This window comes from Meriones unguiculatus, chromosome 3, assembly GCF_030254825.1.
Source record: "Meriones unguiculatus strain TT.TT164.6M chromosome 3, Bangor_MerUng_6.1, whole genome shotgun sequence".
Taxonomy (NCBI): Eukaryota; Metazoa; Chordata; class Mammalia; order Rodentia; family Muridae; genus Meriones; species Meriones unguiculatus.
In genome coordinates this window covers 16,941,820-16,967,454 of record NC_083351.1, presented here as the reverse complement: position 1 = coordinate 16,967,454, position 25,635 = coordinate 16,941,820, and the positions used below count along the sequence as shown (strand labels likewise).

Here is a 25,635-nt window from a genome sequence, read left to right as displayed (position 1 = left end):
ATTTCAAAATCGAAAACAGCAAAGTGAAGCGAGCAATACAAAACAAAACAACAACAAAGAAAAACAAGGTTGGGTGTGGCGCCACAGGCCTGTAGCTGGCGAGCCAGGGACTGCAGGATTGCCGAAAGTTCGAGACCTGGCTGAAACGCACCGCTAGTTCCTGTCTCAGAAACCCCAAACCCACCAACTAACGACCCCGAAACAAACAAACAAACAAAAACCCCCGAAAACAACAAATCCTCAAAATACCCGGATGTAGAAGGCCGGGGTGGGGTGGCTGTGGGTGTAGGGGGGAGGGGCGGCGCGTAGGCCTTGATCCGCATGCGTGTGTCGAAGGCGGCGCCCATCTCGCGTTGTGATTGGACGAGAAGAGACCCCGCCCCGCCGCGCTGCTGGATGTGCGCATGCTCCGCGCTGGCTTCTAGTATTTTCGACGCTGACGTTGCCTTCGGGGCTCAGTTCGCGTCTGGACTCCGCAGGGGCGGGTTGTCGCGTCGCTGTCCGGTCCGCGGAGCCTGGAAGCCCGCCACCTTCGGTCCCGGTTCTGAGGGGAGGGTGCCCGCCAGGCCTGTCCCTCTCGCCTTCGCGAGCGCGCCGCCAGGAAGAGGTGAGTCGGTTGGCGGGCGGCGACCGGGGGGGAGGGAACGGGCTCGCGCGCGCGCCCCCGCCGCCGGCCCTGACCCCCGCCCTTCGCCGCCGTTCCTAGACGCCGTTGGCGCTTGCGGAAGGAGCCCAGTCCCGAGGGAGGAAGCCATGTCTTCGGCCGCCGTGTCCAAGTACGTGAACGACATGTGGCCCGGCTCTCCGCAGGAGAAGGCCTCGCCGTCCGCCTCGGGCTCGGGCCGCTCCAGCCGCCTGTGGTCGCGGTCCCGCAGCCGCTCGTCGTCCCGCAGCTCGGGACCCGCGTCCCGCAGCTCCAGCCGCTCGTCGTCGCGCAGCCGCAGCCGGCCGCGGCGGAGCCGACGCTCCCGTTCCCGCTCCCGCTCCCGCTCCCGCCGGCGCCACCAGCGCAAGTACCGGCGCTACTCGCGGTCGTACTCGCGCAGCCGGTCGCGCTCCCGCGGCCGCCGCTCCTACCGAGACGGCTACTACGGGCGTGCGCGGAGGCACTACCAGTCGCCCTCGCCCTACCGGTCCCGGAGCAGGTCGCGCTCCCGCGGGAGGTCTCACCACCGCAGGTCCTACTACGCGATCACGCGCGGCCGGCGCTACTACGGCTTCGGCCGCACCGTGTACCCGGAGGATCGTCCCAGGTGGAGGGAAAGGTCCAGAACCAGGTCTCGCAGCAGGAGCGGAACCCCCTTCCGCCTAAGTGAGAAAGGTAGGTGTTGGTGTCGCGGCCGCTGGCGCTTTTAGGGTTCCGGGTGGAATCAAGGCGGCTACGGCCGAGCCACCTCCCCAGCCCTCCCTGCAGTTAGTGTTCACAGCGCGGTGTGAGTCGGCCCAGGGAGTCAGATGATCGAGCGGCTTATCTTGGGTTTGTGAAGATTAAGCCCGGGACGTGTTAGGCAGCCTGCCCCCCTCCCGAGCGCTTGTTCAGCGCGCTTATTTGGTGCCAGAAATCTTGAGGTTTCTTAAAGGGAGAGAAGTTTTAGTTGGTGCATAGGTAAAATGAGTGTAATTTCTCACACAGGTTTTTTTTCCCCTTAAGAATAAAGTCCAAGGCCTCTCTGATAACAGCAAACAGGCCATTTATGGCCTCATTGGCCCAAGGAGAGGAGTCTCCCTCTCTTTTACCAGCTGGCTGTTCTTATTACAGGCTTTTTCGGTTAAGGTGGGAAGAACTCGAAACACTTTTAGATGGTTTACTTAAAAAATTGGCCTTTGTGTAGTTTTCTATCAAGTGACAAAGTAATTTTGGTGTTGCAAAATACTAAAGTTTGACCGTGGGTCTACTGTATGAAGATTAGTAGAGACGATTGGCCTTGTGACGTTAACAAGTTCGGTAGTTGACAGAAGTAAACACTTGAGCAAAAGGCAGAATAGAATTTGCTTCCCCCCCCCAACATAAAATTAGAAGTTTTGTTTTCCATAAGTGCTTTACACGTGAAGGAAAATAATGTTTTAGAAAAGCCACTTAGTTTGTTAATTTAAGCAGTAAGGAAACATAGAGGATGAAGAATGTCTTCATGTCTTTAGATCGAATGGAGCTGCTAGAAATAGCAAAAGCCAACGCAGCAAAAGCTCTAGGAACAGCCAACTTTGACTTGCCAGCGAGTCTCCGAAGTGTGGTGAAGGAAACAGCTGTTTCAAGAGGTGGTGCAAAGATGGAGGTAAGTGCTGGCCGGAAGCTACTGCTGGCAGAACCCTTTACCCTGTTGTCAGTTTACCATACTCAGTCCTCCTGAGATGTCTTTATATCATTTGCCCAGAACAAAACTGACCTTAATCTGGCAAAAAGTAGACAGTCTCATGTGAAACTGGGAGGTGATGAACTTGCTTACATTTTGACACTTGGTTTGTTTTTTCCATGACAGTAAAAACACTGAGTATATTATTGGTAATACTTTGTCTTTTCTTACTCTTTCTTTAGACACTGGAGTGTTCTCTAGTAGCTTTCATTTACAGCATTATGTTCCCAGAAGTCTTCTCAGCATACAGTATAGTTTATCTGCTTTATTTCTGTCTTATAGAAATCATGAATGTGGTCTCCAGACAGTGATGAAGAAAATCTGTTGGTAATTGATCATGGGTTAAAGTGTCAGTTAATAAGCTTAGTTTTTGTTGAAGGTAGTCCGTGTGCATGCTAGAGTTTTGGGCTAGGAACTATTTGTGTAAGGCAGTTTGGCAATTCAGCCTAGATACACTGTGTGATGTTGGGGCATCTGTGATCTAGATGTCCCTCTCATAATATATGCAATATATTCCAGATGTTTTGAGAGATTACAGAAGAAGAGGCCTGCTTCACTTGCAGATAAGTTTATTACGATTCTCCAGAACTACAAAGGATGTGCGTTGGCACATTGCATTGTACTCATAAATTACTTCATGTGAAACCTGGAACTTAAAATTAATAATTGGGCTGGGGATGTAGCTCAGTTGGTAGAGAGAGCCTGTCTAGGGCGCACAATACCTGGAGTTAGTTCCCAGCGCTTGGGAGACAGGATTGTTCAAGGTCTTCCTTGGACAGCCAAGTGATAGATACAAGAGACTTGGTCTCAAAGAATTGCTTTATAGAAATTTAAGGTAAACGTTCGTGGTGACATTGGGCAGTGGTAATCCCGGAATCTGGGAGGCAGAGGCAGGTGGATTGCTGTGAGTTGGAGGCCAGCCTGGGCTACAAAGCGAGTCCAGGACAGCCAAGGCTACACAGAAACAAACCAAAAAACCCAAAAAAGATAATAGCAGTATAATGAAGATGGTTTGTCTATTGCTGGGACATGGGGTTGGGGGGAGCTGCCTAGTAATTTGCTCAGGCAAGCACCTAAAAGGAGCTCCTTAATTGATTGAGGTGTCTATTGCAAATGCCTCACTTTCTTACACAAAGCATTTTTCTTTATTGCATTTGCTCAAATGGCTTGTATCAGCAACAGAAATCAGGTATTCGTGGGGGAACTGTCTACCTCTAAGTAAATCTTACTAAGTGGAAAATGAGGTTTTCGGGTATTTAGCTTAACTGTGATCTATTTGGAATTTGGTTTTTGTGTGTACAGCTCCATTTGTGTAAAATTGGGCTGGTTTTAAATACAGTATCTGAAAAATTAAGGCTATGTTTAAAATTCTTTTCTCTAGCATTCAGAAAAGCAGACTGAAGATGGATCTAAAAATCCCAGTGAAAAATCAACACAAAGAAACATAGTCTTCAGCTCTAACGTAAGTGAACCCAAACAATTTTTCTTGAAGATTGGTTTTGGGGTGTTATTTTCTCATGTAGGCTTTGTGTATGTGTTGATAATCTCTGTAGTAAGTTGACTTCAATTTATTTTTTTACAGAATTCTGTAGCAAAGCCAGTACAGAAAACAGCTAAAGCTGCTGCTGAAGAGACATCCTCAGGATCACCAAAAATAGATAAGAAAAAAAGTCCTTATGGACTGTGGATACCTGTCTAAAGAAAAACTAAAGGGGCTGGGGGTTGCCTAAAATTGCACTTTATTGAGAATTTTTGTGTCCAGCATTAGCTCATCTTGAGTAATCACAGCAGTAGATGTTGTGATTAAAGTCCATTACAGAAAAATGTTTAATGGTGAAATGTTCATGGTGGAGGTTTCTCCTGAAGATTTGAGAACACAGATGACCAGAGAATTCCATACAGGTGGGAGTCTTGTATATACTTGTAAGTATTGTACATATCTCTTCGATACAAAGTTGAATTTTCTAAGACACAGTTGTATACTGTATATTTTGTATATTTGTTAATAAACTATTATTTGTCTTGATTTTCTGGCTGTTGAATGGGTCTACATCTGAGGAAGAAACCTTTCTGAAAACAAGACAGGACTCCCATGATGACTGTGTGGTGGTTTTGGGGAGGCTGTGTGTATGTACCCCCTACTGACAGCTCACGTGTAGATCAGCTGTCCTGAATTAAACTCAGAAATCTGCCTACCTCGGCCTCAGTGCTAGGTGTCCTGAAGTATAACCTGAGAGCAGTAGGGAGTCTGAGGGTTAGAACAGACTTGCTACCGCTATAGAGATGGCTCAGTGGTTTAAGTGCTGGCTGCTCTTCCAGTGGACCCAGGTTGGATTTGAACACCCCAGTGAAATTCACAACTGTCTCCAATTGCAGGGGCTCCGACATCCTCTTGTTACATGGGGTGCACTGACATACAGCAAACCATACATAAAACATTGAAAGGTCTTAAAGCCATGAAGACTCTACAAAGCGAGTCCAGGACAGCCAGAGCTATACAGAGAAACCCTGAAAAAGTTAGTTGGAAATTGTAGTTTATGCTTTCATTTTAGCATTTCAGAGGTGACAAGTACAAGTAGATCTTGGAGTTAAGGCCAGCCTAGTCGACAGTTCTAGGACAGTGAGACCCTGTTAAAAACAAGCCCAACCCCCTCTAGTTGCCAGTATCAAAATTTGAACAGGTTCAACTTACCCTGATAGTTTGCCAATAAATAACTCTTAAAGCTTATAAAGGGTACAAATTAGTTACTAGACCAGGGTTGAGAACCAAGCTTGACAGGGTTTGTGGTGCCAGCCCTGGGAGGTATAACCCGAGAGAGCTGGGAACCCTGACTTTTTAGTTTATGGAGCTCCATCACAGGCCTGATTAAGGTCAGTCTCCACCTCTGCCGATGTATACATTGTATACATAAGTACTATCACCTGCATCCAGTTGGACAGAGTGACCTTGAAGAGAATTTTAAATACACAATGATCTAGAATTGCTATTCCTGGCCACAGTAGCTGTCACTGGCTTTTCATCACATTCTTTGTTAAATTAATTGAATAGACTGAGGAACCAGTGTATTTCACATTTAGGGTAAGAATGTGTTACTTGAAGCCAGGTGGTGGTGGTGCAAGGGAATCTCTGAGTTTGAGGCCAACCTATTCTAGTGCAGAAACTTGGGGCTGGGGAAGAGCACATGGGTTGTCCCCAGTATCACACAAACTCCCCACGAAACAGCAAATGACATATTATTGAGGGGCCGGTAATACTGCTTCTAAATGACTAAGGAAGTTGTGGACTATTAAACGTGGGCGCTTTGCCTGTGTATAGACTCCACCTGCATGTGTGGTGCCCACAGAGGTCAGATGACACAACCCAACCAAACAAAAACCCAACCAAACAAAATTCTGAAAACAAGCAAAAGAACAATGAAAAAGAAAAAAAACTCTGCCCTGGGATTCAGATGGGAATACATTCACAAACACTCATTTGAAATACTTCATGTGTTTTGGTGAAAGTTTTCCAACCAGGAAATAGTTTATATCTTATTCAGATTTAAATTTGTGCTTTTATGTTCTATTTCCCTTTTTATTTTATTATTTACTTTTTGTGACAGGGTTTCTCTGTGTAGCCTTGGCTGTCCTAGAACTGTAGACCAGGCTGGCCTCGAACTCAGATCTCCCCAGTGCTGGGATTAAAGGTGTATGCCGCCACCATCCAGGTGCTTTTTATTTTTGAGACAATCTCAGTGTGTTACTTGGCTTAGAACTCACTGTGTAGACCAGACTGAGGTGTAGCTCACAGGATTAGGGCAGAATGCCAGCATGCCTAGCTTGTGAGGGACTCTGGCCAGCCCAAGTGTGGTGACCATGGCTCTGACAGGCCTTGCCTTTCCATTCCTTCTGCTTTGCTAAAAACCGTTAGATTACATTTCTAAAGCTGACCACCAATGTCTAATCCCTTATGTTGACTTCGTACCAACGTCCAGCTATCAAAATATGGAAGTCCAGCAATCAAAAGGCCCCTTCGGCTCACCTAATTAACACCAACTAAAACACCTCATCCTAACAGGGTTTCCCACTTTACCTTTATAAATTGTAATTTACTCTTTTGTTCCCTGGGGACAAATACCAACATCTTTGGGTTTTTTGTTTTGTTTTTTTCAGACAGGGCTACCTTGTGTAGTCCTGGCTGTCTTTGACTCGCTTTGTAGACCAGGCTGGCCTCAAACTCAGATCTGCCTGCCTCTGTCTCTGCAATGAAAGTCGTGCGCCACTACACCCAGCTGGATATGTATTATTATTATTATATATATATTTTTGTATATTTTACTCCCTCCTCTGTTTCCTTCTGCTTCTCCCTCATCTCCTGTATTTGTCCCTTATCCCTGCCCTCTGCCCTGGGGCAAATCTCCTTTGTGCTAAGAACTTGGTTTTGGGGGTCCTGAGCCCATACTTTTTCTTTCACAGCTTTCATTTTACTCTTTAAATTTTTTTTTAACTTGTTTTAGAAGAGCAAGCAAAGTTTAATTGTGCTTGAGAAGTAGCTCCTTACAAGGGAGGGGACTTGAAAGGGAGTTGCCCTAAATTTGCTTTTTTTTTTCTTGTTACTCTTCAAGCTTTTAATTTCGATAACCCTTTTTTTGTTTGCTTGAAATAAAGGGTTACGCCTTGTAGCACTGGCTAGCCTAGAGGTATTCTCCTGGCTCCACCTGCTGGGATTCCACAGCTCATTTTTACCCAGATGGTGTTACACTTGAGCAATGACTTTTTCATTTCTACATTTAATTAGTAGTTGTCGGATTACAAAGAAACACGTTTCAGCCCAGCATGGTGTCGCACGCCTTTGATCCCAGCACTTGGGAGGCAGAGGCCGGAGGATCTGTGAGTTCGAGGCAAGCCTGGTCTACAAAGTGAGTTCCAGGATAACCAGGGCTACACACAAACCAAGAAAAAGAAAAGAGAAGAAAGAAAGGAACACCTTTCATATATCCCTGTTGTATTCCTGCATTACCTCAATGACTTTAGTAGTTTCTGTGGTACTGGGATATGAGAGGGGACAATCTTGAGCCAGCCCTCCTCTCGTCCAGTAAATAACACCAGGAAAAATTATCTGCTCTATGGGAGAGACTTAATGCGGATGGCACTCACTGCCTACGTGAGGAAAGGGACTTCAGAGCTGGTGACCGAGGCCACACGATCGCCAAGCAGGCGCCTTCCGGGCATTCCGTTCTTAGTGACACATTCTGAGCGTTTCCTCACCCCGGCCAAGCCGCCTCGCCTACTCCGGTCTTGGCTCGCACAATCTGCGCTTGCGCAGGACTACCCTTCGCTTCCGGAAAGCAGGGCGGGCCGGAAGAAGCTGACGAAGTAGGAGGAGGCGTGGCTCGCGGGCTACGGGCCACCGGAAGTGCTCCGTGTTGTTGCCGGAAGTAGCGAGAAGGCTGTCATGGCGGCTGCGAGTGAAGTTGTGGTGAGTACCAGCGGCCTCGCGCGGGGTCTGTCGGGGAGACGCCGGGCGGGGCGAGACGGGGGACGAATCCGGGCGCGGCTACCGGGGAGGCCCGGCCGTCGGGGCTGTGGCCGGGTCTGAAGCCGGGTGTGACCGCAGGTGCCCGCGGACGGCGCGGAGGACAAGACGTCGGCGGCCGAGGAGCTGGCGGCGCAGAAGCGCGAGCAGAGGCTGCGCAAGTTCCGTGAGCTGCATCTGAAGCGGGTGAGTGGCGGGGACCTGGCCGGGCGCGGGGCTGGAGGAGGAAGGAGCACCGGGACCCGGAGGACTCCACATCTCTTTGACACAGGTCCAAAGCCACATCCTCTCGCTCCAGCCGGCCCCGCCCACATGACTGGGGTAGGTTAGGTCCGCTCCAGGATTCTAACAAATTCTTCGTTTTCATCCCGGGCAATATGTCGCCAGGTAATAGGAAGAAACTTCTCAGTAAGACCTTCCTCACCTTAAAAACAGCGAGCACACACTGGCCGGTTTTCCCGAGTTCAAATTCGAAAAAGTGTAACTTATTTTCCATCTTTCCTATGGATAGCCACCGAAATCCTAAGCAGGGCTGCTTAGGACACTCTGGATATTATCATTCTTTCTCTGGAGACAGCGCCCCCTCACTTCCCCATGTGACTGCTCGGCTCCCTGACCCCTTTGCTGAACCTACTTGGTTTCTTGGAATGTAATTTAAAAGGCATGGCTACATCTCCCTCCCCTCTCTAGGCGCCTGCCGAGATGTACAACTTGCTTGACCTGTTTTGTTTTGTTTTGTTTCTTTCTCTGGAACTCTAATAAAATGGTCCTTAGGCTGGTGAGATGACTAAGTGGTTAGAGGGCTTGTTGTACAAGCCTGGCCAGCTGAGTTTGATCCCTGGAGCTCAGGTAAAAGTTGAAGGAGAGAGCCAACTTCACAAAGTTGTCCCTTGACCGTCACGTGTGGCTGAGGCATGTGCGTACATGCATACACAGAAATAAAAAAAAAATTATATTACATTTTTATAATATAATTTTATATTATTTGTGTTTTTGTGAGTCAGCTTTCTCCTTCCCTTATGTGAGTTCCAGGGATTGAAGTCATCTGGATATGTGACAATCACCCTTACCCACTCTGCCATCTTGCTGGCTCAGAAGAACTGTTTTTCAAAAAATGGTCTTGGAGCCTTCAAGAATATAAGGCAGAACAAACAAGTGATCCAGCACACCTCTGAAAATTTACACTGTAAACAGTGGTCCTCAACCTTCCTAATGCGTCAACCCCTTAATTACTCTTCCTCGTGTTATGGTGATCCCTAACCATAAAATTAGTTTGTTGCTGCTTTTATGACTGTAATTTTGCTGCTGTATGAATCACAGTGTAAATACCAGGTGTGCAGGACATCTGATATGTGACCCTTGTGGGGGTCACGACCCGCAGGTAGAGAACCACTTGTTTAGATGCCCGGGGTCAAAACTAGGCTTAGTAGATCAAGCACTTGCCAAAGCCAGAGTTCAGACACCCAGGACCCCATAGCCACTAGGTGGGTGTGGTGGTCTGCCTTTAATCCCAGCACTCTGGAGGCAGAGGCGGGATGCCTGGAGCAAGCTGGTGATCAGACAACCATTGAGTTCTGAGTTCGAGTGACCGACCTTGCCTCAGTATGTAAGGTGGAGACCAATGGAGGAATACACACAACATCAGTCTTAGGCCTCACATACATGCACACCTGCACACATGTGTATCTGTACACCTGTGAACCACCCACACACAGTAAAGAAATATTCAAAACCAGCCTTCACATGCTAAGCAAAGCTCCAATCCCAGAAATATTTCTGTCCAGAAAAAGTTAGCGTAATCATTATGCTTAAATATTGGCTTATAGAGCGAATGTTTACAGAACACGTGGGGAGCTTGGGAGACTTGGTTTCCTGGACCAAATGTCACCAACCTGTGGCCTTAGTTATATCTAACTTACATTTTCCTTAGAATCGTGAACTCTGGTAGCTTGCTTTTGCTCTTCCTGTACTTAGGAAGTTCATAGTCTCCTTGACTACATAGGTAGACTGAGGTTAGACTGGAGTGCATCAGACCATGGTTTAAAAACACAACAAAACATAAAATGCTAGCAGTGTTGAGTTTGTCTGAAAGAGAGCTCTCTTAAGGTGGATGTTCCTCTCCTTTGTCATGGAGAAACCTTCTGAAGTACTGACCTAGGAGAGACTAGGAAAGGATTAGAAATAAAAGAGGCCCTCCACATTTAAACTGAGGCTTTCTTTCTTTCTTTTTTTTTTTTTTTTAATGGGTTAAAAGTCTACCATCTTTCAGGCCAACAAAATGTTCAGCAGTGACAGCATTTGCTATGCTAAGCCTGAGGACCTAAGTTTGATCCCCAGAACCTACATGGTAGAAGAACAGAACTGATGTCTGGGAGTTGACCTCTGACCTACACACATTCATAAGATAAAATACATAAAATAAGATAAAATAAAATATATTCATAAAAAAGGTTTTAAATAAAGTTAATTTTTTTTTGTTTTTTTTTAAAGATATATTTATTTTACATATATGAGTGCTCTATCTGGCTCTATGTGCATGTACAACTGCATACCAAAAGAGGGCATCATATCCCAGTACAAATGGTTGTGAGCCACCACGTTGTTGCTGCTGGGAATTGAACTCAGGATCTCTCGATAAGCAGACAGTACTCTTAACCCTGAGCCACCTCCCCCCGCCCCAATTTTTTTAATTGCTGCTGTACTGTAGTGTGGTACAGTGAGGGCACTTTGCCAACCTTTATTCTGTTCAGGGAGCACCCACCTGAACAGGCAAGGGTGACAGTAGCCCCAGGGATCTGGAACAGCAGGGCTCTGTGTAGCACAGCAGTCTCATGCTCACTGGTACACCTTTTGAGTCTATTCCTGGGCTAAAATCATTGGCTGGCTTTTTATTGCTTGCAACATTAGATGGGGCCTCTTAGTCACTGCAGAGAAGACAGGGTCTGTTTGGGTTCCTCTCCTGCTTCATCTGATGGCCTTTCATCTTACGGTTTTAGAATGAAGCTCGGAAGTTAAATCACCAGGAAGTTGTGGAAGAAGACAAAAGACTTAAGTTGCCAGCAAACTGGGAAGCCAAGAAAGCGCGTTTGGAGTGGGAGCTGCAGGAAGAAGAAAAGAAAAAGGTTAGGAAGCCTCTGCTGCTCCCTCCACCGAGGCAGGCGAGCCTGGTATCTGAGTAGGTGGGCGAATCATGTGCCTCAGGGCACCTTTCTTTCCTTGTCTGTAAGACAAGGCTACAGCGGTTACTTGAATGCACTAGGAATTCTGTGAGTTAACATCTGCAAAACACTTGAGACGGGTTCTAACACCTGCCTGCTTCTGCTGCTGTGGATTTTAATTTCATTACATTTTTAGTTTTTATGCATGTGGGCATAAGAGCAGAGGTCGGAAGACAACTAGGAGTCAGTTCTCTCCACCACGTGCCTCCTGACAGAGAACTCAGGAGGCGTGCGTCCTTCACCTACCCAGCCACCTTGGTGGCCTGTGACTTGATAGTTCCAGAATTTGGGAAGTTGAGGCAAGAGATTGTGTTAAGTTTGAGGTCATCCTTGACTCAACAAAAAATGGAGAGTGCTGAGTTGCAGGGTGGGTAGCGCTGTGTGTCTTTTCAGGAGTGTGCGGCGAGAGGGGAAGACTACGAGAAAGTGAAACTGCTGGAGATCAGTGCGGAGGATGCGGAGCGGTGGGAGAGGAGGAAGAAGAAGAAGAACCCTGACTTGGGGTTTTCAGGTACAGCTGCTGTGCTGGCTTCTGCCTCCCTGAGCAGGCCTGTTGGACTGCGGCTTCTGCTTTAGTGAGCACACATGCCCATCAGGCTGCATTCATGGAACGTTCTGGGAGGCCAAGGAGAATGCAGGGTGTGTTAGGGTAGGACCCAGGCCCTCCCGTCAGTCTGCTGGCTGCCTGGTCCATGTGTGAAGCCAGCCTTTGTTGCTGTTGCCATTTTGTTTAGTCTCACCGCGTAGCCCAGGCAGTCTACAAACTCGGGGTCCTTCGGTCTCAGCCTCCTGAGTGGTTGTTGTCCAGGGATGTACCACCACCCCAGCAGATCAGCCTTCTTCTCATCAGCCTATTCCGGGTGGAAGCTGTGCCAGCCTGGTGTCATGTGCATGTAGGGGAAGAATAATTCCGAGTTTCCTCTTGTAAGTAATGCCCAGATCAGGACAAAGATCACCTCTGGTTCCCCTGTTACTAGATTATGCGGCTGCCCAATTACGCCAGTACCACCGGCTGACCAAGCAGATCAAACCTGACATGGAAAGCTACGAGCGACAGAGAGAAAAGTAGTAAGTCCTTGGGTAATATGCAGGGCCATTCCAGGGAGGTGGGAGTAAGCAGATTGTTAGACACGTGTGTGAGATTGTCTTCCAAGTGCTTGGCTTACAGACATGCACCACCAGCCCAGCCAGGTTTCTGTTTTGATCCAGAGAAATAACCTTAGAAGCTCTAACTCCCTCCCCAATCCCCACCCCCTCCATGCTCACTCCTTGTGACCTTTGAAGACTCCTTTAACAAACGCTGGTCACTGTTTACCAGTCTGAAGGAGGAAGCTGTTACTGTGTGAGCCAGGCTGGCCTGGGGCCCAGAGTCCCGCCTGGGGCTGGCTTACAGGCGTGCTCGCCCAGCCTGGTTCCTCTCTGTGAGCCTGCGTTGGCTTTTCTTCCTTTCCTTTTGCTGTGTAATAAGTATATTTATATGTTGTCTGTCATCACCAGTGATAGTATAGTTTGAAATTTGACTGGAATACTAAGGTCTGACTGGAAATGCATCTTGCTGTCTTCTCAGTGGAGAAGATTTTTTCCCGACATCCAACAGTCTTCTTCATGGGACACATGTGCCTTCCTCGGAGGAGATTGACAGAATGGTTTTAGACCTGGAAAAGCAGTAAGTACTCAGTAGAGCAGCCTGGAATGTTCCATACTTCACAAGAGAAAATGAATGGAATGTAGATCTGAGGCTGACGCTGTCACATGACTTGAAGAAGAGTATAGCAGTGATACTAGTTCATTTTTGACCCTAAATCTGATGGTTTTGAAGCTGGACAGCAAGGATGAGTTGAGCCCATAGCATTTGGAGTGAAATAGGAATATTGGTGGGATCAAAGTGTTATGGTATCAAACATTTATGTAGCAAAAGGCCTAAGATAAACAGCGTATTTCGGCTTATGATTTTAGAGATCTCAATCCACTGTCTTTGGGCCTGTGGCAGCACAGTGGATCATGGCAGAAGTCCATGGCTAGGGACCACTGCCTCATGAGGACTAGGAAGCAGACAGATTGGCATGGAGGAGAGGTGGAGTGCTAATATTCCTTTCAAGGGAACGCCCCTAGGACCCAACTTCCACTTAGTAAGCCCCACTTAAAAGTTCCAGCACCTTCCATCAGCAGTGTCATCTGGGGACCAGGCCTTCACTATCTAGACCTGGGGTAGGTTTTCAATTCAAACTATTGAAGTTAGTTTTTTTTGTGTCTTGTGTGTTTAAAACAGAGGCCTGTGTTGTAGCTCAGCCTGGGCTGGAACTCAAGCAGTCCTGAGATTGTGTGTGTTTCCACCTGGCCATATTTATTTATTATATTTTAATTAATTTTGAGATAAGTTTCACTCTATATACCAGACTGGCCTCAGACTCACAGAGACCCTTCTGCCTCTGCCTCCGAGTGCCTGGCCATATTGTTTGTGATAGCGGGGTGCATTTATGATAGGTCGTGCAGCCCTAGAGCGGTGCGCAGGCCCTGCCCAGTGCTGGTTGCCCCTGATAGGATCGCTAGGGTGTTTTCCCCGAGTTACTTCTTCGTCCCTACTAGTAGCAGCGCCTCGTTGCTCTTCAGAAACATTCTTTAGCTTTTCTGTTTTTGAGACAGGCCCTCATTATGTAATCCAGGCTAGTCTCCAACAGTGGCTGTCCTCTGCCGCCTGATTGAATTACAGGTGTGGGCTACCACAAAAATGTTCAGAAATGCAGTGAGCAGAATCTGTTTGCTTGAGGTTCTACTACTTAGTCTTCATCTGAAACTCATGAAACCTGCACCTGCCTTTTTTTTTTTTTTTTGTCCCCTAAGGTGTTTTATTATGAATGATGCTGATTTTCTCCTGAACTTTTTGTCCGTGTTTTATTAAGATCAGAAAAGAAGGCATTTAGACCAGAAGGTGGTGAACCCACTTAGTTCTAGGGTTTGGGAGGCAGAGGTGGGTGGATGTTTGAGGTTGAGCATGAAGAGATCTGGAGAGGGGGGTTCTGAACCTCATAACTCTCTTTCTTTCCCCAGAATTGAAAAGCGAGACAAATACAGCCGAAGACGTCCTTACAATGATGATGCTGACATTGACTACATCAATGAGAGGAACGCCAAGTTCAACAAGAAAGCAGAGAGGTTCTACGGGAAGTACACTGCTGAGATCAAGCAGAACCTGGAGAGAGGAACAGCCGTGTGAGAGAACCCTGGAGGAGCAGGGCAGAGGCTGGACAGGGAGTGGGCCTTCTGCTGGCAAATTCAAACTTCCACTCGTGAGCAGTAGTGACCCTCCCCCGAGCCTCCCCACCCGGCATTCTGAAATAAATGTCTTTCTCACCTTCACTTCCACATGCATATGTCCACGTTTTCTTGGATGTAAGATGTATTTCTTGTAGTGAGTGACATTGTTTTGTAAAAATCTAATTTGTATAAATCCTAATTATTTTTCTATGTATTTTAAATGTGTGTAACCATGTAACCTTTGAATTACTGGGGCTCAGGCGGCGTGTGCGCACGGGTGCAGGCACTGCTGCGTGAGTCTTGTTAGCTGCGGCTGGGCTTTGGGACCGGCCAGGAGAGCACAGAGAAGCAGCGGCCGTCAAGACAGATGCTCCTGCAGCCGCACTGTGCTCGGGGCTAGAGCTGTGCACATCCCCTTTAAAGAACAATAAAGTGTTTGGATTCCAGTCATGAATGATGTCTGTAGTTTAAAACAAGTGCATTGTGGGAGCATTTGTTACACATTTCAACAAAGAGTGTTGACTTTTGACAACCTTTTCAAATCTGCTGGACGTGGGTGCATTGTGGGAGCATTTGTTACACATTTCAACAAAGAGTGTTGACTTTTGACAACCTTTTCAAATCTGCTGGACGTGGGGTCTGAGGACCTGAAAGAATGGAGCGGACTACATTCTAATGCATAGACAACCTTACTTTAGTCTCGGGTACTTTTATACATGAATGAAAGAAAACCATGATTCAAGAAAGGTTGTTTGGGTTTAGAAAGACATGATCAGAATAATGTACATAAGTGCCAGTAAGCACATACTAAATATTAACAGAGCAGCCCTTTCCCAGAACTTTCTCAGGACAGACCAATTTAAAATAGTCTGGCACATACTACAGATTTTATCTGGAAAGCACAAAGGCGAGGTGTCCAAGGCCAGCTTCGACACCACAGTAAGTTGAAGTGGGGTGTTGAGTGACTGCGGCCCCCTACTGCTTGTGCCTGGCGACTGATACAAAGCCTGATTGTCCAGGCAGCAATTTGTGGTTATAAAGAAAGACTTATCTTAAAAAGTAATCTTATAAAAATCTTTAAGAAAAATCACATCTAAATTTTTATATAAAAAAACAATCTACCAATTTTATTTCAAATCCTCAAGGTTCATACCTGCTCATTAACAATTTTTATTAAATCATGTCAGGAAGCTGAGGGCAAAAATGGGCACAATATATTAATCACCTTGAAGCTTAGCTTCAGCGAGAGTCACATCAACTAGTGTTAGTTGGGGCATTGTTCTTGCTTCCCTGACCTCAGAAAGTCCCCAGCTCAACTATTAAAGGTCTACTTTTCCGAACTTCAAATTGTTCCCTAAGATTTTCTATATAGGGCCAGTGACAAAAACACCTTTACCTAACTGAAGTCTTTCTAATGGAGGTGGTCATTGCTAACAATCTACATCTCAAGTTTTTTCCAAGGGTGCTGACTGAATCCTTATTCTGCTCCAACCGCAATGCCTGAAAGAGATCAAGCTCTATCACTGTGAGTGCCTGTGGTACCACCCAGTGAGGGGCTGGAAGCCCCTTACAGTTTTCGTACAACTCATATATTAGGAGGGTTGTAAAGACCACAAGGGCAACAGACAGAGCAAAGCCCCATAACAGCATGAAGTCCTCAGGGTGCAGAGAGTCCTCAGGACACAGTAGTCCCGGGGCTCTGCCTCCTACCCATCTCCTACCCCGATTGAGTGCTAGCTGGTGGGCCACATTCCATGAGTTCTAAAGCTCTTTTGCTTTTCCTCCTGCACACCAACAGCATGGCAGACGGCCATATCCAGATTCAGGATGCACTGACCAGATTGGGTTCTATAGCTATGTTCTGACATCCAACAAGAATAAACAGACAAATTGAATGTAAATGTTTGTCACGGGAGGTGTGAAGTCCAAGAACAGTTCAGGGAACAAAATGCTCTTGAGGTAGAAGGCCCTCTGCCTTTTTTGTCCTGGAGCCTCTCTCACAGTTCCCCAAGGCATTGTTTACCTGGGGGGGGGGCTTCTTCTGACAGCTGAGGGTCAGCTCCGTTTCCTGTCTCTGGAAGATAAAGACTTAAAACATTCAGAGCAACTGTCCAGAGAGAGAACTACCTCTCTGTTAGCCGAAATGCTAAGTAATTAGGATATTCTAGATTCAACCTGAAAAACTGGGTGTGTGTGGGTCTCCCTTCCCCGGGGGATTGTTGGCCACCAGTCCTTGAAGACAAAGGGAACTGAAGGGAGAGCAGGGTCTGCACAGCATGAATTCGGTGGAGTAACTTCGGGGAGACATCTTTAACTTTATTCAAGAGAAATGAAGAGAATATATGGGATGGGGTGGTATTTGGGGGTGTCATCTAATAGGTTCCTACAGTATGTCCTGTCACTTGAATGTGAACTCAGTGCCTAATTATCCTATGGGCAGCAAGGGGAGAGCATTTGCAGGGGACTATGTCAAAGGTTATGGTCAGGCATTGAGAGACCAAAAGATTAAAAATCAGCCGTTATTATTAGTTTAAGGCCTGAACTAGCTGGGTGACGTCCAGTAATGCCCTGAGGGGAAGAACCTGCCTTACTGCATTCTTTCCCCACCCACTAGAGATTCAGTTGCTAGGAAACTGGCCCATCCCCCTAGGGAGGGACACCAGGTCATTACTGTCTGGGGACCTTCCTATAGCCAATCAATTAAAAATGTAGCATTTTCACCAATAGATACTTGCCAGGCAGGAACTGCCCCTGCCTTGGGCAGAATCTTTAAATCACCTAACCAACCTGAGCACAGGGCTCTCACCGCTTTGGCGGCTGGGGGGTGTGGGCCCAAGCTGCAGCTTGTAATTTGTGAGAAACAATCCTCATGTGGTTTGCAACGGACTCGGCTCCTGGTGGTGGTCTTTTGCGGTATCACAATTCGGACACAACAGCATCTGCTGTGGAAGGTTTGGTTGTGTAGTGTGATTGAGTTTTTGTTGTAGTCCCAAGTGTGAATTAGCAGCCTCAAGAGAGGCGAGCGATCTTTGTCAGCTGAAAACTAGCTTCCTGAGAGGGTGAAACAGTTTCACCAACAGGAAACTGTTTCACACAGGGACGTGTTTTTGGCCAAAACATCCTTGTGTGGACTTTAAGGAGGTATGAATAGGAGCCTACAGACAGAGAGATCGCTTTGCATGGAAATGCTTTGCATCTCTTTGCTCCTAGAGAGAAAAGCTCCAGGGAGCTCTCTTTGTTGCTTCTGCTGAATTGTGCTATTTCTGCTGAACCCTGCGACTGCCGTGGCCGTACCTTGTTGCTGCTTTTGCTGTTGCTGCACCTTGTTGCTGCTTTTGCTGGTTTGCTGTTTGGCTGGACTGCTGGTATCTTGACGACGAAGAATGGAATTCCCCAAGGAACTACTTATAAAAATGTCAACCCTCTCTTAACCTTCTTTCTCTCCTACCCGGGGTTGGAGTGTTGGAAGGGATTAAGATGGAGAAGGGAGAAAGAGACATAAGGAACCTCAAGTCAAGTAGGTTTTAAAAAAAGTCAAAGCCTACAGTCTTTGGCCGTTTTCTGGCTGTTGGGATCCGTAAGCAGGGGCCAAGCGTTTAGCCCAGGAACTTACACGCTGCGGGGGTGAGAACCAGGTTAGGCTTTTAGGAGTCATTTCCTGGCCGCGGTCTGGTTCTTCGCCAGGAAGGTTCAGCACCGCGTCAGGACTGGAGAACACCGCCTCGCTTGCGGGCGGCTTCATCCTCAGCTGGAGAGCTCTGGGAAGAGGGTTCCGTGCTCCTGCTGCAGCTCTCCAAACTGGAGCCAGCCAGCAGGGATACAGGAGGGAGGCGTGGTGGCCAGTCCCGCTGGGGACCGGCACATCTGCTGGGCAGTCCAGGGCCTGCTCTGAGCCGCTTCCCGGCCCCTCCCACGCAGCTCACCCGAGGACGCGCTGCCCTTGGGTTTTCATCATCATCGGCTTCACAGCTCCTGCCCCGTAGCTCCGGATCGCCGAGGCTCGGGCCACGTCCCCTCCTCTCGCTAGGGTAGACGGGATCATCTCCTCGGATACCAAAAAACGTCCTCCCTGTTACCTGCTCTGGGATCGAGAAAGAGCGCACGGCGCAGGTCCCACGTGCCGGGGCTCCAGGCCCCAGGCCTTTCAAGCGTGTTCATTCCGGAGGGTTACCCATCAAAGCCCAACCCCAGGCAGACACGCGTCCGCGCTGGCATGTTGGCAGCACGTGTGCAGGATGGGGGCTCCGCGGAGATCTGAGCCGAGCTGACTGGCTGTCAGCTGCTCCGCATCTGGAGATCAAATATAAACTACTGGCATCAAAAAAACCGTTCCGGTTGGTCCCTTGTCATGCCTGTTCTCCTGGTACCACGCCATCCTTTGTAGTGTGGCCCTAATGCTCCTCCAGGCTGACAAAACTCCAGCGGCCGCCGCGCTGGGAGTCCGAGCCATCTGCTCTGAGTGTTCCTTTATCTGGTGCCGCCTGGAGTTAGGGACCTGGATCTTGGTGGTGGTGGTGGGGAGGGGGACAAGAGGGAGTGGCTAATGGCACTTTGGCAGAATACAGTTTCTCTTCCTCTTTGTGTGTGTGTTCTCACATGTGTGTGAGTGCACACATGTGGAGAGGCCCAGAGTTGCAGGAATCTCCCTGCTCTTCTCTTCCATCTTATTCTTTGAGGCACAGTCTCTCAGTCATACCCAGAGCTCGCTGCGAGGCCTAGTCTCTGTACCAGCTTACTCCAGAGATTCCCCGACTCTGATTTCAGGAGCTGGGATTACGGGCATTTATATGCGTGCTGCAGGGTTCCAAATTATCGTCTTCCATTCCTGTAGCCGTGACTTTTACTGCCGCCCTGTCTCAACAGATCTTCCATCTTGTTTTTTTGAGACAGGGTCTCTCATATGGCCTGGAACTCACCAGTTGCACTGGGCAGGCTTGCCACCCAGGGCCCCCGGGATCCCCCTGCCTCTGCCTCCCCAGCATGGCTGGGGTTATGAGTGCGCACATGCCACCATGTCCGGTTTTTGCTGTTTGTTTTTTCAAGACAGGGTTTCTTCGTGTAACAGCCCTGGCTGTCTTGGACTCGCTCTGTATAATAGGCTGGTTTTGAACTCACAGAGATCCGCCTGCCTCTGCTTCCCGGGTGCTGGGATCACAGGCGTGCACCATCATTCCTAGCCATGATCCATTTTAAAGCATGGATTCCGGGGAATTGAACGGAGGTCCCAGTGCTTGTGTGGCGAACACATCGCTGACTGAGCTTCCTCCCTAGGCCCTCTCCGCAGTCCCTGTGAGACAGTGTCTTCTGTGTAGCCTGTGATCTTCCTACCTAAGCCTCCCGAGGCCTCATAAGCAGGAGACGCCAGGCCTAGCTCAGAGTGCAGTTTGTGGGGAAAAAGCAGAAGTGCCCCGAAGGGAATTTCAGAGAGGTGACTTGGAAAAATGAAAATTAGACACAACCAGGCCTCAGTTCCACTCGTTCCTAGACGGGCCATCACGTGTTCCAGGCTGGTCTTGGAGTCTGTATCTGAAGACGACGTTGAATTCCTCCAGCTCTGGAGGCTGAGGTGAAAGGTGTGTACCACCATGCTCGGTTTATGCAAAGAGGGGCCCTCGCCCACGGCTTCCTTCACGGGAAGCAGGCGCCCTTCCAAGTGAGCTGCACCCTCAGGCCACAACCTCCGTTTTAGAAAGAGCCTTCTGCTTTCCTGCCCCATGAGGTAGACATGTGCAGCCGCCGGCTGACAGACGGAACTTCGACGTTCTGTGTCTGTAAAGAAGTCTGGAAGGAGCCCACTCCGGCGGCCTCCTGCCCCATCTCACAGGCTGCGCCAGGTCAGGGGAGGCTTGCTGGCAGGGGCTGGAGGAGCAGGGTGCGGATTTGCTTTTCGGAAGAGGTCTGAGCATGTGGTGGTGGGAGACTGGCCAGAGAGCGACGCCAGCAGCCGTATTTAGATGTTTCAGATGTTTCTTCCCCCTGCCGGAAAACGGTCTGTTTCTGGTTTAAGTCGCTTTACAGTCGCTGCCATGTTATTGTAAATAACGTGACACCTCGTCTCTTTCAAGGAGCTTGGAGTGCCGGGATGGAATCCCAAGTGTACAGACGGCGGATTGGCCTTAAGAACGGATTCTTCTCCAGGACGAAAAGATGTGTGGCTTTAGGGATACGGTCCAGAAGCAAGGGGTGGTTGGCGGAGGCGCTGCCGACATCTGTCCACTAGGTGGCAGCAGACATTTAGGTTTTCAAGCTTGCACGCAGCCCTGCGCGCAGTTTTCAGCGCGGTCCCCTGGTTGCTAAGGTATTATTTACGAGTTCTCTGGCTCCATCCAGACCCCAGGCTCAGATGCTCTGGGCACGGGGACCTGCAATCTGACCATTTTACTGCCCCCGGAAAGCTCATCAGAGTTCGAAGCCTTCCTGTGATCTGGAGATGGCGGGTGTAGAGACAAGGGCTGCCCATGTCTCACGGATCTCTTACTGTAGGTCTTTCCTCGCATCTAAAATGACCTCAGTGAATCATGACTGGGGGTGGGGGAGGTGTTATGTAGAGAAAACCTTAGTTATCAAAGAAAGCGACCCCTAACCCAGTAGATTCATGAAGCACTAGAGTCTTGGGCCGAATCTGCCACACAGCTTGTTTGTGTAAATAAACTTTTATTGGGACAGGCTCACACTCATTTGCGTCTTGTCTGTAGGCAAAGCACACCATTCTGTGGTTTCCACAGCACCTCATGGATGGCGGCGGTGGCCCACTCCTCTGATTCCAGCACTCCGGAAGTAGAGGCAGGCAGAGCTCTGTGGGTTCAAGGCCAGCCTGGTCTACAGAGCGAGTTCCAGGATAGGCAAGGCTACACAGAGAAATCCTGTCTTGAAAAACAAAACAACAAGAACAAAAAAATTACCTTGAATATGACCTATTACTCCATTAGGCCTTGAACATTCTATCTGCACTTCTTTATTTTGTGTGTCATGGGGCACGTGTAGAGGTCGGAGGACAACTTGTAGGGGCTGGTTCCTTCCTTCCATCATGTGAGTTCTGGGGACAGGTTGCAGGTTCCTTGGCCTGAGCCAGGTGGTCAGGGCCGTGTCTCCCCGAAAGCAAGATGGAGGCTTCTTGAACGTCTAATCGTGCTAGCTTGGTTTTCCTTTTATAGGCTGACAGCTAGGCCCTGCAGTCTTATTTAAGGTCTGATATTATTATCCTTCCCAGTAGGACCCTAATTAATTAATCATACAAAATCGGTTCCCCGTTTAGCCCATTAAGTTATATCGAGGTCTTTACGGAGAGGAGCAGGAAGCCTCCATGGGCGTGCCAGCGGCCGGCTGCGGGCTTGGCCCAAACATCTCTGAGACCAGGGTGGAGAGGCCAAAGGTGAGAGGTCTGTATTTAGAACTGGGGGTACCGGCAACTTGTCCTGATGGGGCCCTGTGAAGGAAGTTTGATCAAAATGAGCTTCCGGTCTTAGCTTTTAGCCTTGGTTTTCCTGGCTTTGGTGTGGGCTCTTGAGTTTACCCCTGAGGATAACTCGGGCTGAGAAAGTCTCTTTAGTGAATAGGAGGCACCGTGGACAGGCACGTGACTCTTATTCTTTGGTGCTTTGGGGAGTGTTGATGGGTGTATCCACACAAGACCCCCTTAGGAAAGCGCCTGTGGGCACTCTGGAGAGAGACCCGCCCCCCGCAGCCGCAGCAGAGCCCCCGGTGTGCGTGGGCGATGCTCAGGGTGGCTGCTTCTCACAGGCCGGAAGTGTGGGTAACCAGACCCCTTCAGGGGAACAGAGGAAGCCCCGTGCTCAAAGGACGTACATACATCTGGGGGAGTTACCGGCTGGAGTGTGCTCTTGGTGGGCTCCTGGGAGCCTGTCCCCAGGAAGGGGCCTCCGGTTCTCTGGAGGAAAGGGCTGGGGAATGGCCACAGTGTCCGCCGGCTGGGCAGGCCTGTGGGACACTAGGTGACAGTAGGAAAGAAAGGGTTGCAGATACAATTTGTGTAGCAGAGGACCGTAGATAAGGCGGGAGGGTCAGTAACAGGAGCTGGGGAAAGTATGTACCCAGGGCTCGGGGCCCATCCATGAGGTGCTGTGGAAACCACAGAATGGTGTGCTTTGCCTACAGACAAGAGGCAAATCCTCGGAGGCTTATGCTGCAGGCCCCAAGCCCCACTGTTGAGCAGACTGGGATTTGTTTTCTGGGCACACATCTTCTTGTCCCCGAGGCTCTTCGTAGGGAGGCCTGGGTGCCACCATCTACTTCTCTTGACTGCCTGCTTGGGTACCACGTGGTGTTTGCTTACTCGAGAGGCAGGCTTCCCCTCGAATGCCCTGGCCTGGATGGCTGGCCTCTGATGATCTGCTTTGTCCCGGGTGTGTGCTGCCCCTTGGTGCCGCTCTGGAGGACTCGGGAACTCGCGGAGTGCCCACCAGGCACTTGGAGGCTCAGGGAAGCTGGCCCCTCACATCCGTGCTGCCTGTCAGAGCTGTCTTCAAATGCCTGCCAGGTGGCCGAGTTCAGGAACATGCCCGCAGCTGCAGAGAGCAGGCTGGGCCCGGCAGGTTCAGCCCACAGATGGAAGCAAGTTGCTTCTGAATAAAACACGCAAATAGCTGGTAATGACTACTGGCTGGCCTCTGCTGGCATCACTCCCAATCTGGTAAACAGCCTTGAGATTTCTCTCTCTCTCTCTTTCTAAGACAGGGTTTCTCTGTGTAGCCCTAGCTGTCCTGGACTCACTTTGTAGACCAGGCTGGCCTCGAACTCACAGCGATCCACCTGCCTCTGCCTCCCAGAGTGCCGGGATTACAAGTGTGTACCACCGCACAGGCTAATTAGGACTCATTCAACTGAGCTCTTTTTTAATTAGTTTATTTGTATTTTATGTGATGAGTGTCTGCATTTTTAAAGTAAATGCACTCAGCAGCATCAGGCATGGATATGGTGCCCACGGGAGCCAGGAGATGTGGGGTGTCTGGTCCCTGGAACTGGGGTTATGGGTGGGGGTGAACCACCATGTGGGTGCTGGGAATTCACCCCGGATCTTCCGAAAGAACAAGTGCTCTTAGCCACCGAGCCATTCATAGTGACAAGCCATGACCTTGTTGCCCTCGTTTTAAAGTCAGGTGATTTCCTGTGCTGGCCCAGACTCTTGTAGACAAGCAGGAGTGAGAGCCGGTGATGCGAGCCAGGGGGGAGACTGCCATATTGCATCTGGCTGTCTTCCCCACAGAGAGACAAGTCCCTCTGTCACTCCACAGTGACACAAAGGACTGTGTCTTCATGTGTGTGTGAGCGTGAGTGTGTGCATACATATGTGTGAGTGTGTGTGCGTGTGTGTGGGTCAGAGATTGATGCTGGGTGTTTTCTTCTCCCACACGCTCCCTTATTTTTTAAGTTATTGATTTCTTTTTATTTGCATGTGTGTGTGCGCGCCTGTGTGAGCTTTCGTGCATCATGGGAACCGGAGGCCATCAGATTCTCTAGAACTGGAGTTACAGGCAGTTGCAAGCCACCTGATGTGGGGGGCTTGGGGCCCAAACTAGGGCCCTCTGCAAGAGAGTAAGTGCTCTTAACTGATGGTGTCTCTCCCGCCCTCCATTCTTTTTTTCTTCCTCTTCCTCTTCCTCTTCTTCTTCCTTCTTCTTCCTCCTCCTTCTTTCTTCCTCTTCTTCTTCTTCTTCGTCCTTCTTCCTCCTCCTCCTCCTCCTCCTCCTCCTTCCACAGGTCTCTCGCTGAACCAGGAGTTCACTGACTCAGCTAGCCTGGCCAGCCAGCAAGGCCCAGGAATCCCTCTGCTTCTGGCTCCCAGGCAGTGGGAAAACAGGCAGGTTCTGCTGCATACAGTGGCTTATGTGAGTGTTAGAGGCCTGAACCCAGGCTCTCTTGTCTCGGCAGTATCTTATCTACCTAGCTGCTTCCCCCAGGCTCTCTTCTGTTTTCTTTTTTTAAGTATTCTTTTTTTTTTTTTTTCTTCTCAATGCAGTTTATTCAGGAACCTTGAACAATCTTCTGACCCTGGGGAAAGCCAGCCCACAGCTTAAATAGCCTCTGGGTAGCCAACCCAGGCGTGCCACGTGGGCAATGCAGATAGGTCCACATACATGGAAGCAAGCCAGATCCTCAGCCTTAACCAAATATGGAGTTGTTTGTGACAGAGAGCACTCACCATCGGGAAGGTGGAAGGCGGAAACCAGTTCCATCTTTAAGGCCCGGCATTACGCAGCTCTCTACAGTTCCCCCTTTTTGTTTTAGACACATCAGGCAAGAGTAGAGGTCTGATCTCTGATATTAGAAATAAATTGGGACTTTGTACTGATGTTCATTTAGGTGTCATCCAACCAAAGAGCATCAGACCTGTCCGATACCTTTTTCTCAGAGGTGGGACCTGGGGCATCAACCCGCATGCAATCAGACATGCTCTTCTCTGGGTCGAAAGCGGCTGACCCTGAGTGCAGTGCTTAGCCTCGCATCCTGAGCGTAACATTTTAGCTTTTTATGGTAGCCAACCATGCTTGGGGAGACTGTCCTGCTTCAATGGCTGTAAAGGCCTGTTCTGTTTTCTTTTTAAAGATTTGTTTTTAACCATATGTGTGTGAATGTTCATATGCACGTATGTACATGTACCGGTTGTATGCAGTGACCGCAGAAGCCAGAGAGGGCATCCGATCCCCAGGGAACTGGAGTTACAGGCAGTTGTGAGCTGCCATGTGGATGCTGGGAACTGAATCCATGCCCTCACAAGAGCAGCCGGTGCTCTTAACTGAGGAGCCATCTCGCCAGCACCCTCCCTTTTTTTTTCTTTTGGGTTTTTGGGACAGGGTTTCTCTGTGTAGCTCTGGCTGTCCTGGAACTCACTCTGTAGACCAGGTTGGCCTCAAACTCACAGAGATTGACCTGCCTCTGGATGAAAGGTATGTGCCACCACCTCCTGGTCCTTTTTGTTTTCTTTAAAAAAAAAGGTGTTTTGTTTTGTTTGTTTTGTTTTGTTTTGTTTTGTTTTCTTTTAAGCTGGGTCTGGTGGTATTCAAATTTAATTCCAAAGATCAGGAGACAGAAGCAGATGGATCTCTGTCAGTTCAAGGTCAACCAAATCTACACACTGAGATTGTGTATCAAAAATTTACATTCAATTATTAATTAATTTGTGTGGGCAGGCAAGTGCCATATCTCTCCATGTGAATGAAAGTCAAAGGCCAGCTTTCAGGAGACTGTTCTCTCCTTCCTGTGGCTCCCAGGGACTGAGCTCAGGCTGTCAGGCTTGGAGGCAGGCATCCTTCCCCCCTGCGTCATCTCACTTTTCTCT

The 25,635-nt window shown here is 48.9% G+C and overlaps 2 protein-coding genes across 3 annotated transcripts; both read left to right on the top strand.

The window, feature by feature from the left end:
- Positions 1-306: 306 nt before the first annotated feature.
- Positions 307-4,377, top strand: Rsrp1 (arginine and serine rich protein 1). Of its 2 annotated transcripts, XM_021643146.2 has the most exons (5): positions 307-607; positions 707-1,321; positions 2,140-2,273; positions 3,733-3,813; positions 3,934-4,377. In XM_021643146.2, exons 1-5 carry the CDS (start codon positions 322-324, stop codon positions 4,048-4,050), a joined length of 1,233 nt encoding a protein of 410 aa, XP_021498821.2. In that variant the 5' UTR covers positions 307-321; the 3' UTR covers positions 4,051-4,377. The 2 variants fall into 2 exon arrangements, with proteins under 2 accessions (XP_021498821.2, XP_060235304.1); XM_060379321.1 differs by lacking the exon at positions 3,934-4,377 and having other exon boundaries at positions 2,634-3,794.
- A 3,290-nt stretch (positions 4,378-7,667) lies between these two features.
- Syf2 (SYF2 pre-mRNA splicing factor) lies at positions 7,668-14,785 on the top strand. The gene is made up of 7 exons (XM_021643137.2): positions 7,668-7,809; positions 7,948-8,052; positions 10,863-10,988; positions 11,478-11,595; positions 12,062-12,152; positions 12,652-12,750; positions 14,133-14,785. Exons 1-7 carry the CDS (start codon positions 7,786-7,788, stop codon positions 14,296-14,298), a joined length of 729 nt encoding a protein of 242 aa, XP_021498812.1. The 5' UTR covers positions 7,668-7,785; the 3' UTR covers positions 14,299-14,785.
- Positions 14,786-25,635: the final 10,850 nt, after the last annotated feature.

Coding starts and splice junctions, on each gene's coding strand:
- Rsrp1 (XM_021643146.2), top strand. CDS start 322: ATGCGTGTGTCGAAGGCGGCGCCCATCTCGCGTTGTGATTGGACGAGA. Junction 2,274..3,732: donor GAGGTGGTGCAAAGATGGAG/GTAAGTGCTGGC, acceptor TCTTTTCTCTAG/CATTCAGAAAAGCAGACTGA. Junction 3,814..3,933: donor ACATAGTCTTCAGCTCTAAC/GTAAGTGAACCC, acceptor ATTTTTTTACAG/AATTCTGTAGCAAAGCCAGT.
- Syf2 (XM_021643137.2), top strand. CDS start 7,786: ATGGCGGCTGCGAGTGAAGTTGTG. Junction 7,810..7,947: donor CGGCTGCGAGTGAAGTTGTG/GTGAGTACCAGC, acceptor GTGTGACCGCAG/GTGCCCGCGGACGGCGCGGA. Junction 12,751..14,132: donor GTTTTAGACCTGGAAAAGCA/GTAAGTACTCAG, acceptor TTCTTTCCCCAG/AATTGAAAAGCGAGACAAAT.